A 16,787-nucleotide genomic window follows, 5' to 3' on the forward strand; every position below is an offset into this window, starting at 1 on the left:
CCCGGTCCAAACCCACTCTTATAGGGAGGGACCAGTGCCCTTTTGACTGCGCCTTTACCTTCCCCTCCTCTGTGGCCACACTGTGCCCTCCCCTCCTCTCAGGTGGGCCAGTCTTGCCTGATTCACCCTTCTCCCCATCTCCCTCCCTCCCATGTCTTTAGGTAGGTCTATCATCAGAGTTCCAGGGTTTAAAGGGATCAGGACCTTGCCTCTGTAGTGTCCGGGTTTCCCACTCTCTGAGAACTAAAGCATCTTAGAGCTAGAAAGAATTATTCATCCAGCTCTAGGTTTTCAAACTTATGTTTTTGCAGTGCAATCCTTCCTTTAAAAAAATCTTAGGAAGGTCCTGGGCTTGAAACAAAGATAAGGGGCTTTGAGCCTCCCTGTACTTATTCTTTTGCTATCTCCCACCAGAGATTTCTATAAAAAACCCTTTGTTGAAAATCACTGATTCATGCAACACCCACAAGGGACTTGAGTTGCCTTCTATCATATCCCCACAACTGTGCAAGCTCTCCGCTAATGGCGTATTCAACATCACCCAAGGCTTCCCTTTAGAATTCTGGGTCAAAGCACTGCCCATTAAGATGCAAATGTCCCTGGAGTGTGGGGGACACAATATTCTGCCAGGGCTTCACATCAAAAGTATGAATCACCCAGTCTAATCCCCTTCCTCCCAGCTGTTCAACTGAGCCCGAGGCTAAGAAGAGAGAAGATAGTTGAAGGGGATCTGGATCCTTTTGGAGCAGGCAGCAAGTCTGGGGTGAGTCAGGAACGAAGTGGGCAGCAGGACACTGGGTAACTAAGGGTCACCAAAGGTGCTGGGCACCCATGCACAGATGAGGTCATCAGAGACAAATTTGGACGGTGACAAATACTACCCATCCCCCATCCTCCTGAACTACATCCTCACCCATACACATGACCAGGGAAGTGAGACCCATTCCAATCAGCAGTGTTAGCAGAGCCAGGGAGCTGGCCTGGCACCCAGCTGCACTGGCCAGTACGATGACCCAGCCTGCGAGGACATCCAGGGCCCCTGGCTCCATGCCGCTACATCCTTCTCTCCAGGACAGGCATGTGCCACACAGACAAGCAGGGAGTCAATGGCCCCTGGTTTTTATTTTTATTTTTTCATATGAACAGTAAAGGACAGAGTTGTCCGATCTTTGCTCACCTTGCATTGAATGTGCCTCGGGTCTTATGACCCTAGAGTGTCATTGGAGCCCCCGCCCCACCCTTGCTACCAAGGCAGGACTGGCAGGGAGGAAAGAGGTGGGGGTGTGGGTGGGCGTGGGGGTTCCCAGCTCTCCAAGCCAGGCTCAGCACCCCTTCAACAGCTCCCTGAGGCCTCTCCCTATGACTTTAACAGACAGCAGAACAGAGACAGATGGCAGAGAAAAGACAGCCTGGGAGACAGATTGCACACACACAGGACACACAGGCTGGCCCCTTCCTTTGGCATGGTTCACCCTAGCCCTGGGGATAGGGTCTGAGGGTAACAATGTGGGGCCTGAACTCTTGCCTGACCTTTGAGAGAGATGGAACCAACTCGATACCCAAATTCCCAGGCCAAAGGAGTCCCTCTTGCCTACCTGGACAGACACCTTTCCACCCATCACATAGAAACTGAGATTGTTCAAGTAATAAGAATAGATGAGGGAAAGGGAGACTCCACCCCCATCCGATCTTCCCAACTCAGGGTCTTCAAGAGGGGCTTCAAGCCCTGGTACAGATTTCTGCCCTCCCCTTCAACTCTACACAGTCAGAAAGAGTGGGAGTGAGTGAGCCAGACTCTTCCATTTAGTAGGGGAGAGGCGGGGTGTGGTCAAGAAGCTGAGCACCATCACAACCCCAGAGGGGTTTTGACAATCCCAATGGGATAGCGTTGAGGAGATGTCTGCTTCTGGCTCCAGCAAAGAGAGTTAGTCCAGTTCTTTTTAGCTCTCAGCATTGTCCTGGACCACTAGCTTTGCTAGAGAGATCCATTCCTGCTCATCCCCTCAAACTATACATTTTCCAAGTGGTACCTGCTGCCTCAGGCTGGAACTGCAGCCATCCTGAAACAGCTCTTGCAGGTTCCCAGGTTCTGGACCCCAGTCCCAGGAGGAGAGAGGGGTGACCAGACCCTAGCCCCTCAGTTGGCCTTGCTCAGTCTGTAGTCTTCCGCTGGCTCCCGGCTCTCGACAGCTGACAGGGCAATGAACATCTGGGCAGCATAGTAGGTGGACATGATGAGTGCCTGCGAGTAGGGCACGGGAAAGCGGAACTTGTTGACAGCGATGGTCAGGTCTGAGATGATAAAGAGCACTGCGCCGCTGCACGCCGCCAGCTCAGTCCAGCGCCAGGCTGCCTCGACCCAGCGTAGCCCTGCTACAGCCCGCCAGCCCATGAAACTGATAAGGGCCACGTAGGCCCCCACCAAGTAGGTGAAGGCACCTGAGAGGCCCGGATAGAGGAAGCCATATAGCAGGCCCGCCAGCACTGCTATCACCAGACCTGTCCGAAGAGCCAGTGGCCGCATGCCGAAGGCTGAGGCGTAGAGCATGTGGACCACCGCAAACATCAGTAGACCTGGGAGTGAGAGAATGGGGTGGTGCTGAGGGCAGGCTCGGGGGAGCAATGAGCAAGAGGGGCTGGGGGTGGGAGTATTTGGGATAACCCAGGAACTTTGTTTTGGGAAGAACAGGGGTGGGAAGAAATCCACAAAGGTAAAGATCCCCCCCAAACACCCCAACTCCCCTGAGGAACTCCAGATCTGATCACCAGATCACTGGCAAAGTCATCCTCCTACAGGGGCCCCACAGTTATGGTCTCAGAACCCCTCAGGTTCCCAATATTCTTGTCCAAAAGCTCCCACGTCCTTAGCGCTCTAGGACTCTCTAGCCCCCAACCCCAGGATTCCTCCCAGGTAGCTACTGCAGCAACTGACCGTGCACAAAGTAGCCCTGGTCCTGCCAGATGAGGAAGGCATCACCTAGGGCAGAGAAGACGAGCCCCGCAAAGATGCGGATGGCACTGGGGCGGGCCAGCAGGAATCCTAGGCCATGGGCCAGAAGGAAGAGCCAGAGGCAGAAGATGGGCAGGCACTTGATGAGGGCGCTGAACCAAGATGGGCTGGACGAGGGCAGCCAGAGCACAAAGTACACACAGGTGGCCTTGAAGAAGGGCACCAGCTTGGGTCCCTCACTCTTCACCTGGAGGACATAGGACAAGGGCAGCACTCAGAGCTTGGGAGTTCAAAAGGCCACCAGAGAGCTCAGAGCCAGCATCTGCAGCCCAGACATTCACCCCAGAGGCCCAGGCCCACCTCCCAAATGGGAAGGATTGACGCATAGAAACCCGTCTGGCCAGTCCCCCATCAACCAGTGGAATGTGAACAAGCCCGTCACTACCCTGAGGCTTAATTCATTAGGAAAGAGAAGGGCTCCACAGCGCCTGCTGGCCATCTCCATTCTTGGCCCTGGGACAGGACCAGAATGGTCACTTACTAGGCTGAAAACAGTCCTTGGGATTATGTCCCCTCTTGCAACCCAAATGCTTCTCCCTTCCTGCCCCCCTCCAAAACCCCTCTCCAAAACCCCTTTAGGCCCTGTCTACCAGCATCAGCTCTCAGCTGTCTGAATGGAGTGAGGTCATCAGGAAACCACAGAGACGCCACAACTGGCCAACTCGTGATCTTCAGCAGTAAGGCCAGGGCACAGACGCAGGGCCCTGGAAACACCAGGTGACTGCCAGGAATGCGTGAGGTGGTGCACTGCCAACCACCTCAAGCCCCACAGGCTCTCTCTCAGCCAGTCCGCTCCTAAACCTCCACTCCAGCTGCTCCAGGGTAAAGGCAACCATCATGAGTAAAGAGAGTAGATAGGGATACTGGCTAAAGGAATGGACCCACAAGTTAGGAGCAAGAAAACTGTCGCTGAAACACCAGCAATTTCAGGGATCTGAGGGTTGGCGGTGGGTGTCAGTCTCATTTCCCAGACAACAAGAGCAACTGCAGACACATAAGACAGAGGGGCAGGAAGGGGTGGGGGTTCTTTTCCTAGCTTTTGATCTGAAGCCAGCAGAGAGGCTGGGAGAGATGGGGAACTAAGAGAGGGAAGTTAGAGCAGCTGACTCGGTCTCAGCCAGATTAGAGGGGGAGGGCAGCTAAAGAAAGGTTGTGTCCAAGGTCACTAAAGGCACTCTCCAAGCTGAGGGATGGGGGCGGCTGCAGATGTTCGAAATATATGATCCCCTGAAACCTCTTTCCTTGGGCTTCTGGTACAGAGTCTCTAAGAGTTACATGGTGCCCTGTATACCCATACTCTGCCCAAAGTGACTGTGCCTCTGTCTAGGTGAGCTGTCCAGCACAGGGCTCAGGGGACATGCTCAGATTCCCAGACCACCAGTTACCTAGGGACAAATCAGGCTGTGATGAAGGAGGTTGGGAAGAGGAAGATGGGCAGGTCCATGGTCTAAGCCTGCCTTTGCTCTGCTGGGGTCAGAGCTGGGAGAAGAGATGACTAAGTCCTCCCTCTGGAGAGCCCCATGTCCAGGCTGGGCAAGTCAGGGCACAGGCACAGGAAGAGGCTGAAGGAGACGAACAGCTGGCACTGTCCCGGGGACTCCCACCTACCAACCCTTGGAAGCATCGACTTCTGCCAACCTTTGGAAGCATCGACTTCTGCTCCATTCCCCGCCCCAGCCCCGTATGTCCTAGAAGAAATAGACAGTAGTAGCTGGGGACACTTTTGACAGTCATAGAGAACCCAGCACTACAGGAAAAGTGGGGAAAAGAGACAAAGGTTAGAGCTGAAAAAGTCGAAACAGGAAGAGGTGTCAATAGAGAATGGTCCCACTTCCTCCACTGTTATCAAGGATGCTTGGACTCACGGGTGTCCCCTCCTCTCCCGCCCGAGACTTGTTTATACAATGAGGAAGGAAAGGAAACAAATCTGGGACAGGATTCCCAGGAGGGCCCAGTCATCCTACCACCCTCCCTCGCCGCCTCCCACGCCTCCCTGTAGTCTGCCCGCGCAGAACCCGGACGCTCGATCCTGTCCCCTTACCGTCCCCTACAGCAATCCCGCCGACCATCACCAGACACACACAGATCAACAAAGTCACGCTCCGGAGTCACGTGCCCTCTGTGTCCCTCCCTGCCGCTGACCGGCGTGGGGCCCACGGAGGAAGGGCGCCGTGAGTCTGGGGAGCCGGGAGGCCTTGACAGCGACCGCCTCCTGCCCAGGTACGCGGCCACTGCGGGACCCCCTGCCCTTCCCTGGCCCCAAGTGGCTTGGCCTGCTGCAGTGCAGTCCCCAGGCCGGTGGGCTCCGGCCGCGCAGAATATTGGCTCGCTCGCTGGCTCGTTCACTCACCACGGTGACCGGGGACACCATGGCGGCGGCGGCGGCGGCGGCAGCGGTGGCGGCTGGCACCCGGCTCTGGGCTGCAGTGGCCAGGATGTGCCTGTGGTCAGGTGAAGAGGCAACAAGATAACAAAGACCTGGGTGGCGGACAGTACCTCCCGCGCGCTGGGCGCTGGGGGTTCTGTCTGCGATACCCAAAACGTCACCAGAGACCGGGCCAATGAGGTGGCCAGAGTGGGCGGGGGGCGGGGCCAGGCTGGAAGCGCTGGCCAGGCCCCAGGGGGTTTTGCTCCCAGGGGAAGGAAAGCAGAGGAGCCTCCAAGGAATGCGATGCCAAGGTGTCTCAGAACAAAACGTAACTCCAGTTCCTGGGTGATGACCAAGGTTGGGAGAGACACAATCATTCTTGTCCTGAACTCCTAGCCACACACATTTTTCCATAACCCGGGTATAAAAAGCAAAGACAGTTTCCCTTCGCCCTTTAAACATGCAGTCCACATGGACACAGTTAAACCCACAGCCTTTACTGTTTACATACATTCAGTCGGACACACAATGGTCAGCAGACATGCAACTTTTAACATGAAAAGAGACAGCCCATAGACTTATAATCCTAACATATACACAAGCACATACAGAATCACAATTACCTTAGGTACCAGACAAGTACATAGACACAAAACGAACAACCGCAGGTTGACACACATCCTTCAACTTTAAACAAAGACACATATAGGCTGTGCATAGCTGTGATACAACTGCAATAAACGCAAGAACAAACCAGGAATGGTAGGCAGATGGGTAGACCTGAGCATACGTAAAGACCCAAAGGAGGGGGAACTAACTTTGCCAAAAACACAACTTAAGCAGATTTAGTGTTGATATTACACCAACTACAGGTACACAGGCACATTTGGAACTGAGTGTGTTCAGAATCATGGGAATTACATGGGTGCACTGATAGGCAGTCACATGGACTGGGATCTAGTGTCAGCTTTGTCACTTCACCTGTGTGATTGGGCGAATCATTTCTCCACTATTGCCTTGATTTCCTCATATATAAGTGACTTATCTCTAAAGTCCCTCCTCAGCCCAACATGTGTAGGATGGTGTAAGGATTCAGAAGAGGCTTCCCCAAAATGTGCCACTGTGGCATGTGAATTATTTTGAGCTGAAGGCAATAAAAACCATGCAGGCCCATGAGAAACTTTTACCTCTCTTTTAAAGAACTTAAATTAGGGGCCTTGCCCATATAAAAGTTATTACCAGAAATAACTTTTTATGACCGATCTATAGGGCCAGGCAATCTTTTAATTTCTAAACATCTGCTCTTCTTATCATCCTGCAATGACCTCTTGAAGCTCCCAAGGCACCTTACCTCATCTTTGGCTCAGAATGTCATGTCTACCTCATTTTAACTTTCTGTCCCTGAACCTCTCATATATGTGGATTCTTTGAGGCTCCTCCTCAAGCTAAAATAAAACTATGTATCCAAAGGAAAAGATGCAAATTAGGAAGATGTAGTTAGACAGATTGATCAACCTATAATGTCACTTATTACAATTTTGAGAGCTATTGTTCTTATTTTACCAGAATATACCAGAATACAGCTCTAGAAGCAGTTCAAAGTCCAAGTACATTTATGAGTCCTGATTCAAAAAAAGAAAAACAAGTTTTTGTTTTGTTTTGCTTTTTTAAAACACAAATGGGTTCTCTGACTCCAAGACTCCCTCACAAGGACAAATACAAATAAATCTTCATTGTTGTCTCCACAAAAGCTAAAAAGAAAAAGCTTTCACCATCAAAGAAGGTAAACTTAATGTATTCCATGTGCCAGAAACACAATTTGGATGCAACTTTTACAGTCTCTTACATTATCATACCCATAGTGTGGCAGTAATTTTAAGATGAAGGCTAAGAGTTCGCTGTGTCTGTCTGTCTGTCTGTTCATGTGTGTCGTGTGGTCTTTTCTACCTTGGGATGCTATTGTTAATTTATGAAAGAGCTCTGTTTAATTGGCTTACACAAATAAGCACTTACATAAGAATTCTCAAAAATATAACAGAAACTAACCCAAATGCTCTTCAGAATCACATGATCGATGAAAATATTTGATATTAAAGCTCGTTTGAGTTTGGCATGTCTTTAAGTTATCAATATTAAGTACAGCACATAACAAAAGTAGGTGGACAGTTGTGTGTGAAACAGTTCATTCTTGTATTATAATTTATTAATTATTGTATTATTTTCCATATGAACAACTGTATATCTACTTTTTCCCCCTCCCCCTCCCATATTGTATGTGTACTTAAATATGATTTCCTAAAGCTTTCCTGGTAATTTGAAACTTTAGCATTGTGCTAGGTTACATGATAAGTCAAGTTCAGTTCACTGAATGGCTAAATCATTTCCAAATAAGATAAAATAATAAATCATTAATTACTGAACATAGGTTTATCTACTTTTGCTTCTTATTATAGAGAAACTAAAGACATTTGGGTCTATTAGAAAACATGTCCTGTGCCACATTTGAAAAAATTGTGCTATAAAAAATATATATTTTTTTAGAAATTATGAAATGTATTCAAAAATTTATCAGTCTAAAAGAATACTTGTGTAACAGACAATTCATAGTTGCTTACTTTTTAGTTTTTACTAGAAATTAAGGTTTTTAAAAGTTAAGAATTCTATGTGAAAGTACAAAATGCAACAGACTTTAACAGCCTTAACTGAGAAAAGGAAGGTAGTTCGTAGGTAAATTTATAGGGTTCTAACCTTAGGATAGTAAAAATGTAGAAAGACCATGCTGGCTTCTGGGGTAGCAGTTTCTTCAGCCTCTAAATCTAAGTTTTGAAAAAGAGGTTAGCATTAAGCATCTTTACCTTCATGGATAAGCTTTAGCTTGCTCTTGCCCAGAGAAGAGTGCTTGAGTTACAGAAGGCATTATTAGTTTAAAGAATTCAGCCTTTTTGTAAATTGCCAGATATCAAAAATAGATTTTGATATAGAAATGAGTTTTGTGAGATGACACTGCCCCTATTTCTATAACTGTTTTACCTGGACTTTCTCATTAGTCCTATGACTGTATCCCTAAATGTGTTTATTAAAAACCGAATAGCTGCCTCATAACAAGTGCATGTTATTTAAGGAGGAAAAAATATTAAATTTTGAACTGAGTGTGTAGGCTCCCTATCATTACAGTGATTCTTTTTCACACTTGTCAATGTCTTTAACTTAAATTGTAAGTGTTCGTAAAGGGTAATTGTCCTACATCAAACTTACATTAAATAATTCCATCCACTCTTGAGGAGGAGGAAGATGTGCAAAAGGTAGAGCCTGGACATTAATTCATATGCCTGTGATTCATAGGGACTGAAATAATGTCCCATGTTGAGTTGGTTTTTCTGAAATATTCAAAAAAATACTAAGCTAAAACAGTTCTATTAACTGGATGATCACATACCTATCATTTTTTCCAGGACAGATAGTTTTTGCTGTGGGGTGAATAGGTAAAAATTATACTGTATGGCAATTGCATTTAGGTTCTAAAGACAAAAATATGCAGAGAAATCTGTGCAATATATAATTTGCCCAGATTAGTTTTTATTTGTGGAAAGAAGTTCTCAAATATCCCCAAAGAAGGTTACTCATCAATTGAAAGTCCTCCAAAAAGGGAACTATTGGGAACCATGTTACGTGAGGTGAAAAAGAAAAGCTCCCTCAGTTTTTTGGAGGAAATAACTTTAAAATACTAAATAACTAAGTTTACTTGGTGCAGTTAATCTTGTTAATTTCAACATCGCTGTTATATCTGAAATAAACTTACGTGATAAGTTCTGGTAGTAAAAAAAAAGTGAAGAATTCTAATATACGTAATTAAAGCTAAAAAAAATCAATGATAATAGGGAAAACAACTGTATATATCAGAAAAATAGGATATGTTTTGGCTTGGGGAAAAACCAGGCATGAGGTACGGGGAAGTGTTTTCATTGGGGAAATAAAGTAATTTTGTCCGGATTATTTGTGAACTGGGTAAGAGAAGAAGGTACAAACTAGAAAGTTGTAGAAAGTTTATGAAAAAGAATCCTGAGAGAGGAAATTTTGTGTGATCAAGCTGGATAAGAGTGAATGGATCCATAGCAATCCAGAGCAAACTTCCCCAAAATGCGCCCTTTTGGCATGTAAATGATTTGGAGCTGAAGGCAATCAATACCCCTCAGGCACATGAGAAACGTCTACCTCTCTCTTAAAGAATTTAAATTAGGGGCCTTGCTCACAATAGAAGTTATCACCAGAAATAACTTTTTGTGGCCTATGTATACAGCAGAGCAAACTTTTAATTTCTAAATAACCTGTTCTTATCGTCCTGCAATGACCCTTTGAAGCCCCGCCATGGCACTTCACCTCATTCTTAGCCATATACACCTCATTTTAACTTTTTGCCCTGGAATCTCTCAAGTATGTGGGGTGTCTGACTCTCTCATGTAAGTTGGGTTTTTCATGCCTACGTATAGTATTAAAACCGGTTATTTTTCCCTTGTTAATCTGTCTCATGTCTACTTGATTTTTAGACCAGCCAAAAGAGCCTTGAGGATAGAGGAAAGTTTCTTTCTCCCCCATAATGGGGAAGGGGAAGGGCTGCTGGTTGCAGGAAAGTTTAAGCTTAAGAAGCTTCCCCAAGATGGAGATTTCAGATACAGAATAAATGATGGGCCAGTGGTCTTTGATCCGCAATCAGAGGGAAGTAGCTGGTTGGGAATTGGGGGTGCGGTGGGGGTAGGCAGCCCTATTTAATCCTAATTAGCAGCCATCAAGGGGTTTTCAACATCCTGGGATGGTGACACTTAAGTCCTGGTGCCAGACCTCAGCCTTGTGCTGGCTGGGGAGAAGCCAGCAGGCCGCTGTGAGCCCTGCCCCACGGTGAGTGTCCCTCTCCTTCTTTTGGGCCCTGCCCAGGGTTCCCAGAAGCCCATGCTCTCAACCTGACACCTCCTCAGAGCAGGGAGCAGTCCACTTCTAGTGAGAGAATTGACAACCAGAGATTCAGGGCCCAAGTCAATAAGGGCCCAAAGTCAAGGCTTGGGACTGGATGTCACCCACAGTCTTCCTCTGTCCCTTCTGGCCCCTCCTGCCTAGAGCGCCAGTGGCCAACGCACTCAGCCTGCTCTTTCCAATCAGACACTGTGGGGAGACCCACCTTACCAGGACAGGAGTCTAGGACACTGGAATTGCTGCCTGCGGGGTTCTATGATGCACACACACATACATACACACATACCCCTTCCTGCAAAGTGTGTTGCCTGAAAAGAACACTGGACTGAGAGTTAGAAATACTGACCTTAGTACTAGTCCCTCCTTCTCTGTTACTACATAACTAACATCTTATCTGATTATATGACTTACATAACTAAGTAGGCACATCACTTCATCTTTGAAGCTTCAGTTTCCTCATCAGTAAAATGGAGAAACTGGGCTATGTGATACGTACAAACATGTCACTTTTCCAGTCAAACCCTTTAATGTCACCTAAGGGATAGTTCTCAAACAGCACTTTTCACCTGGGCCTTAGTTCCCTGTCTATAAAAATGAGAGACTGGGACTATAAAAATGGTTTTCAAAAAGTGAAGACTTTGCCCTGGCTGGGTAGCTCAGTTGGGTAGAGTGCTGTCCCCATATGCCAATGTTGCTGGTTCGCTCTCTGATCAGGGCATATACAAGAAATCAACAATGAATGCATAAATAAGTGGTACAACAAATAGATGTTTCTCCCCCTCTCTCCCTGCTTCTCTCTCTCTAAAACCAATTAATGAAAAACAATTTTAAAGCAAAGACTATCAAATTTACTTGGAAAGTATTTTTTAAAACATAGGTACCCTTGTCCCACCCATACCTACTAATAAAGCAGCACAGATTTTCATAAGTTTGGACACACAAATGCCTAAATATACAAAACATGAGACATAAAATTGTCCTCCACAGGGCTCCAATTAATGTTTAATTAAGCTACAGGCACTAATCATACACATAGATCACTGGCAGAGTAGAGGCCTCTTCCCTCCGTGCTGATCGTTCTCTGTCCTCCTAGCACCCAGATCTATTCTCGTCCCTTCCCCGCCCAGCCCCTGGAGTCTGACCTCTGTGAACTCTCTCACTAGGGCTTGCTGGTCCTCTGACTTCAGACTGGGTTCCGCTGAGAGCCAGAGGCAGATCTGATTGTGCGGAAAGAGCATGATTGAGGTTCCCCTACCATGAGCCTGCTGGGCCAGGCTGAAGTTCTGACTTCGGCTTTGCTCCTCCAGAGCTATAGCTCTAGGCTCACACCCTGGACCTCAGGCTTAGGTATGGCAGCAGCTTCTGCTGTTGCTAGGCTTCACTTGCCTCTTCAGCCCTGACTGTTTTCCTCAACCCTGCCCACATCTCTGCCAGTAAGTCACTACATTCTCTTGTTACATTCTTGGGTGAGCCAGCACCCTGATTGATAGTTACCAATGAAGCAAGGCGCTGCCCTCTTCCTGAAAAGAGAGAGCTTTATCTAAATTCATTGCTATGAATAAGATGACTTGCTTGTCTCAAAAGCAAAATTTGATTTCACTGTTTAGTGTTTTTATATTAAGTTGCATTGCAAGGGGCAGAAAGTGGGATAGGGCTTCCTGAAATTAGGCATTCCTTCCTCTCTGTACCCAAAATGACCTGTTAGTATGACCCTTTCCACACAGCTTTTCTTTTTTTATTGTTAAAATACATTTGTCTCCATTTTCCCTCCACCACTTTCCCCTGCCCCACACACCCCCACCTCCTACCCTCAGTCCTTCCCCACTTTGGCTTTGTCCATGGGTCCTTTATACATATTTCTTCATTTGGCCCGTCCCCTTCTTTTGCCTGTTACCTCCTCCCTCCTTCCCTCTCGTTACTGTCAGTTTGTTTTTTCTTTCAGTGTTGCTGATTATATTTTTCTTGCTTGTTTGTTTTGATGATTAGGTTCCACTTGTGGGTGAGATCATATGGTATTTGTTTTTTTATCCCCTGGATTACTTCACTTAGCATAATGCTCTCAAGTCCCATCCATGTTCTCATGAAAGGTAGTAGCTCTTTCTTTCTTTCTGCTGTGTTGTATTCCATTGTGTAAATGTACCATAGTTTTTTGATCCATTCATTTGGTCATTTATTGATGGGCACTTAGGTTGCTTCGAGCACTTGGCTTTGTAAATTGTGCTGCTATGAATACTGGGGTGCATAGGTTCTTTTGAATTGGTGTTTTGGGATTCTTAGGGTATAATCCCAGCAGTGGAGTCGCTGGGTCAAAAGTCAGTTCCATTTTTAGCTTTTCAAGGAAATTCCAAACTGTTTTCCACAGTGGCTGCACCAGTCTGCATTCCCACCAGCAGTGCACTAGGGCTCCCTTTTCTCCACAACCTCACCAGCACTTGTCTCTTGCTTTGTTTATGATGGCCATTCTGACCAGTGTGAAGTGGTATCTCATTGTGGTTTTAATTCGCATCTCTCTGATGGCCAGTGATGCTGAGCATCCTTTCATATGTCTCTAGGCCCTATGTATGTCCTCCTTGGAAAAGTGTCTGTTCAGGTCCTTTGCCCGTTGTTTAATTGGATTGTTTGTCTTCCTGGAGTGGAGCCGTTTTTACACAGCTTTGTAATTTTCTCTTTCCTTGCTTGTCTCTCCTGTGAGAATGTGAGCCCAGTCATCTGTTCACTTATTCATCCAACAAATGTTTATGGTGCACCAGGTATGTGCCAGCCACTATGTTAGGTGCTGGGGTTCCAAAGTTCAGTAAGATATAGGCTCTGCCCTCATGGAATACACAATTCACTGAAGGCAGACAGGCAAACAATTATTATGTAAAGTGGCAATTGAAATAATTGAGGTAAGAAGGTATGTTTCAGGTGACATTAGAATTACTCACAATGTCTAAAGGAGTTGAGAAATCTGGGGCTCATCTGCTAGGGTGACCTGCTAAGTCATCACTGAGCACATACCAATGGAAATGAGGTTCTAGGCAGAGGGAAATGTGTGTGTACATAGTAGCACAAGAGACACACCAAATTCAGGGAAACGCCTGTAGTACTGGGGTGAGTTGAGGAGTGAAAAAGGTGAACTTAGGGAAATAAGTATGGGCCAGGTGAGAAAGGACCTGAATATTCTACTAAGGATATGACCTAGTAGATGACAGTGTGCTAGTTATCTTCTGTTCCTTAGCTTCTCTGATTGTTCCCGATTCTCACATACCAGATACATAGGTAATGCATGGAAATGGGGACCAACCATCATTCCGGGCTTGCCTGCCTTCCTCCTGGGGGACTACTTCTCACCCAGTAGCCTCTTCCATCTCTGACCTCTGCAGCTTTGCCACAGGATAATTTCTCCTCACATGGTTTGCCCCACTTGACATTGTAATCCAGCTCTAAGCTGTTTACCTTATTCCTGGCCTGCTGCTGGATCTCAGATAATTCCTGTTTGTTTCAGACCCCCACCAACTTCTAACCAACTCTCAGGGTGACCCCACCCCATCCCACCCCTGCCCCATCTATAGATCTGGTGAGGGAAATCAGATACCAGTGAAGATATGTTAAGGAGGGCATGAAAAGTTCAGGTGTTCCAATAGCAGTATGGGGAGTGAGCTGATAAGTTGATAGAGGTGAGCTGAATATCAGTCAACCGAGTAGAGGTATTTGACAGATGGTGACAGATGGTAATACTTCCTCCCCATTGTGGTAAGTCAGAAGCTTTGAACACAGAGGACAACGACCTATCTTTATTCCTGACTGTGTGTTTTCATCAGCTCATGGTCTGTGTGAGGCTCCACCCAGTCTAGGGCATTCCTATAGGTCTCTCCTGCTCTCTCTGCTTACAGGAGTCAACCTAGGAATACAAAATCCCAATATCATCCATCTTCTGAAGACACTCGTTCTAGAATGCCTCTGTTGTGCTGCAGCCTTGGGTCAAGTAGGTGAGCCCTGGAGTGGCCAATGTAACCCAAGGTACACAGTCAGCTCCTGGAGGCCTTTAGGAAAAAAACAAAGATTTTAGCACAACTCCTCTTTCTAGACCCTCAGTTAGGGATAAATTTTAATGATGTCTTGAGATAATATATGGGTCAGTGTCATTCTGGACACTGACATTCTGGGGTCTTTCTTTGGCTTCTGAGGCCAGACGCTCCTGGATTTTTACTCCTCTTTCCTTTGTTGACAAGGACATCATCAGGTCTTGAAGCACAAGTGGATTTCTCTAACTGTAAAGCTGCCAAACCAAAGGTCTTCTAATGGGGTTCGATACCAGGATGCCCCAGGCAGAATTCCTGACTTTGGTGGGGTATGTGGAATTAGATAATCTTCGACACTCAAGTTTCTAGAACTTCACGTTCTGGGAAGTCCAAGTGTCTCAGTAAGTCCTTGTGTTGGTGTTATCCAAGTTCAGTTGTCTCACCAATCACAGTACCCCTCCTACTCCCCCACTCCATGTAGCATCTAAGATATCTGGGTTGTGTTTTTTTGTGTTTCTCCTTCTTCAGTATTGGGAAATTAGTATGAGGAAGTAAGAATAAGAAATGAGAGGTATCTCGAGGTTGGGCAGGAGGATGGCTTTTGAGAAAAAAAAAAAATCTAAAAGATTTTCTCCTGAACATCAGTGTCTGAGAACCAGTCTTCGGATAATAGGCCGGAGCAGATCCTCCTGTCGCTTCTTCTCAAAGACTCCACCTTTCCAGACAAGACAGATGATTGCCCGTGCCCAGATCCTTCCTCTAGTTACCTCACTCAATGCAATCATTCATCCCTGAGCTAGTATTTATTAACCACTTACAATGTGCCAGGCTGTATCTAGGACACAGGCACGAATAGAACAGACCTTCCCTGTCCTCATGGAGCTCATGATCCGGTTGGAAAGGCCAACACAATCACCTTGGCCTCAGCTCCCCACCTCCACCCCACTTCCCACTCAGATTTCCCAAGACCAGAAAATTGGACAGGGAGAGGGAGGGCTGACTGGGCCTGGCTGAGCCTAGATGGACTTTCCAGGAGATTTCCTCTAACCAGACAGGAAGCGGAGCAAAGCCAATGAGGCTGAGGCACCCTGTGCAGAGGTCAGGAAAGCTATTTGTGCAGTCTCAGCCCTCTCCAAACCCTTTGCTATTCTAGCTCAGCTTCCTGCCTCCCAGCCTGAGAAATTCAGGCTTTGGGGGAGTGTAACACTCTTGTATTACAATTGGGTTTAAACTGCCAAAGAAAAAGAGTTGGAATTGTGACCATACTCCTTTCCGTGCTCCTAGCCCCGTACCCCATCCCCCGCCCCCCCCCCCCCACACACACGCTGTCACACCTCATTCTGCAGCAAGTGTCAGACTTTCACTGTACAGGAAGTGGTGAGTGACCTCCACTTGCTGTGGGGAAAGCCAAGGGAACAGGCTCACTCTGTAGAAGACGGATTGCGTTTGAGTCAGCATTAACCACATTTTGAGATTTACAGAACAGGTCTAATTTTTTTTTTTAAGTTGGACCCCAGCTCTTCAATATGGCAGTCAAGACTCTCCCAGCTATTTTCATGTTACTCTCTCATGTGGGCTTTAAACTCGGGAGAGAGCTATGAACATACAGGGGAGTCACTAGCACATAGAGGGAGCTGAAAAAATGGAAATGGATAAAATCAATGGAGAAAAGTAAAGAAGAAGGGAGCCAAAGATAGACTTTTAAGTAACATCAACATTTGGAAGGTAGCTAGGAGACCATGGAGAAAATCATGACTCATATGCCTTGTTAAGTACTCAACTCTGTCGAACAGTAGAAAAATAGTTTGATAAATTAAATAAAATATTGAAAAGTCATTAACAATGATATTTCACCAAAATCTTCATGACATGGGGAAGTACTTGGGACATAGTAGTAAATGAAGACGTAAAACCCCTGTATTGTCATTCTGCATTCTGTTCGTCAACTCTTTTATGCGTGTGGGCTTAAAAGTAGGTGGGATGTAGGGAGACCCTTGGTAAAACAGAATAAAGAGACAAAGATATCTATGTGGTTCTCTTTGCTTAGATATACTTTTTCAAGTTCTGCACAATAAGAAGGTTTTCTTCAATAATTAAAAAATTCAAATTAAAAAAAATTGGAACCCAAACTAGAATTACCTGTATTTTATTTTGCCAAAACATTAAAAAAGGGGAGGAACCATTCTGTAAAGTGCATGATTTTCTAATCACTATGCTGTGCATCTGAAACTAATACAGAATAATATTGACTGTAAACTGGAATTTAAAAGTAAAAAATAAAATTCAAAAGAAAGGAGAAACAATCAACTACCACCACCATCATTTTGTACAAGAAAAGACCTCTTAATCCTAAGAATAAAGACAATAATCTCAAAATTGAGGCCAATGGTTTAAATAGACTTTCTGCTTAGTGAAAAGAGTAGTATTACTTTTATTTTTC

General features: G+C 46.1%; 1 protein-coding gene and 1 long non-coding RNA gene across 2 annotated transcripts; one reads left to right on the forward strand and one right to left on the reverse strand.

Moving 5' to 3' along the window:
* Window positions 1-55: 55 nt before the first annotated feature.
* On the forward strand, window positions 56-5,111 carry LOC129080515 (uncharacterized). Its single transcript, XR_008530186.1, has 3 exons — window positions 56-763; window positions 3,590-3,727; window positions 5,064-5,111. It is a non-coding gene; the product is annotated as an uncharacterized LOC129080515 (long non-coding RNA).
* Window positions 1,072-5,554, reverse strand: TMEM86A (transmembrane protein 86A). The gene is made up of 3 exons (XM_054586006.1): window positions 5,361-5,554; window positions 2,933-3,197; window positions 1,072-2,574 (listed from the first exon to the last, which is right to left on the reverse strand). Exons 1-3 carry the CDS (start codon window positions 5,379-5,381, stop codon window positions 2,138-2,140), a joined length of 723 nt encoding a protein of 240 aa, XP_054441981.1. The 5' UTR covers window positions 5,382-5,554; the 3' UTR covers window positions 1,072-2,137.
* Window positions 5,555-16,787: the final 11,233 nt, after the last annotated feature.

The sequence above is a fragment of the Pteronotus mesoamericanus genome, unplaced genomic scaffold, assembly GCF_021234165.1.
Source record: "Pteronotus mesoamericanus isolate MK-2021 breed Mesoamerican mustached bat unplaced genomic scaffold, CSHL_Meso_final contig_90, whole genome shotgun sequence".
Lineage (NCBI taxonomy): Eukaryota > Metazoa > Chordata > Mammalia > Chiroptera > Mormoopidae > Pteronotus > Pteronotus mesoamericanus.

Excerpts from the sequence above, each read along its gene's own strand:
- TMEM86A (XM_054586006.1), bottom strand. The coding sequence starts at position 5,381 with ATGGTGTCCCCGGTCACCGTG. Across the intron at positions 3,198-5,360 it reads TGGTGTCCCCGGTCACCGTG|GTGAAGAGTGAGGGACCCAA; the intron begins GTGAGTGAACGA and ends TATGTCCTCCAG. Across the intron at positions 2,575-2,932 it reads CCAGGGCTACTTTGTGCACG|GTCTACTGATGTTTGCGGTG; the intron begins GTCAGTTGCTGC and ends TCTCACTCCCAG.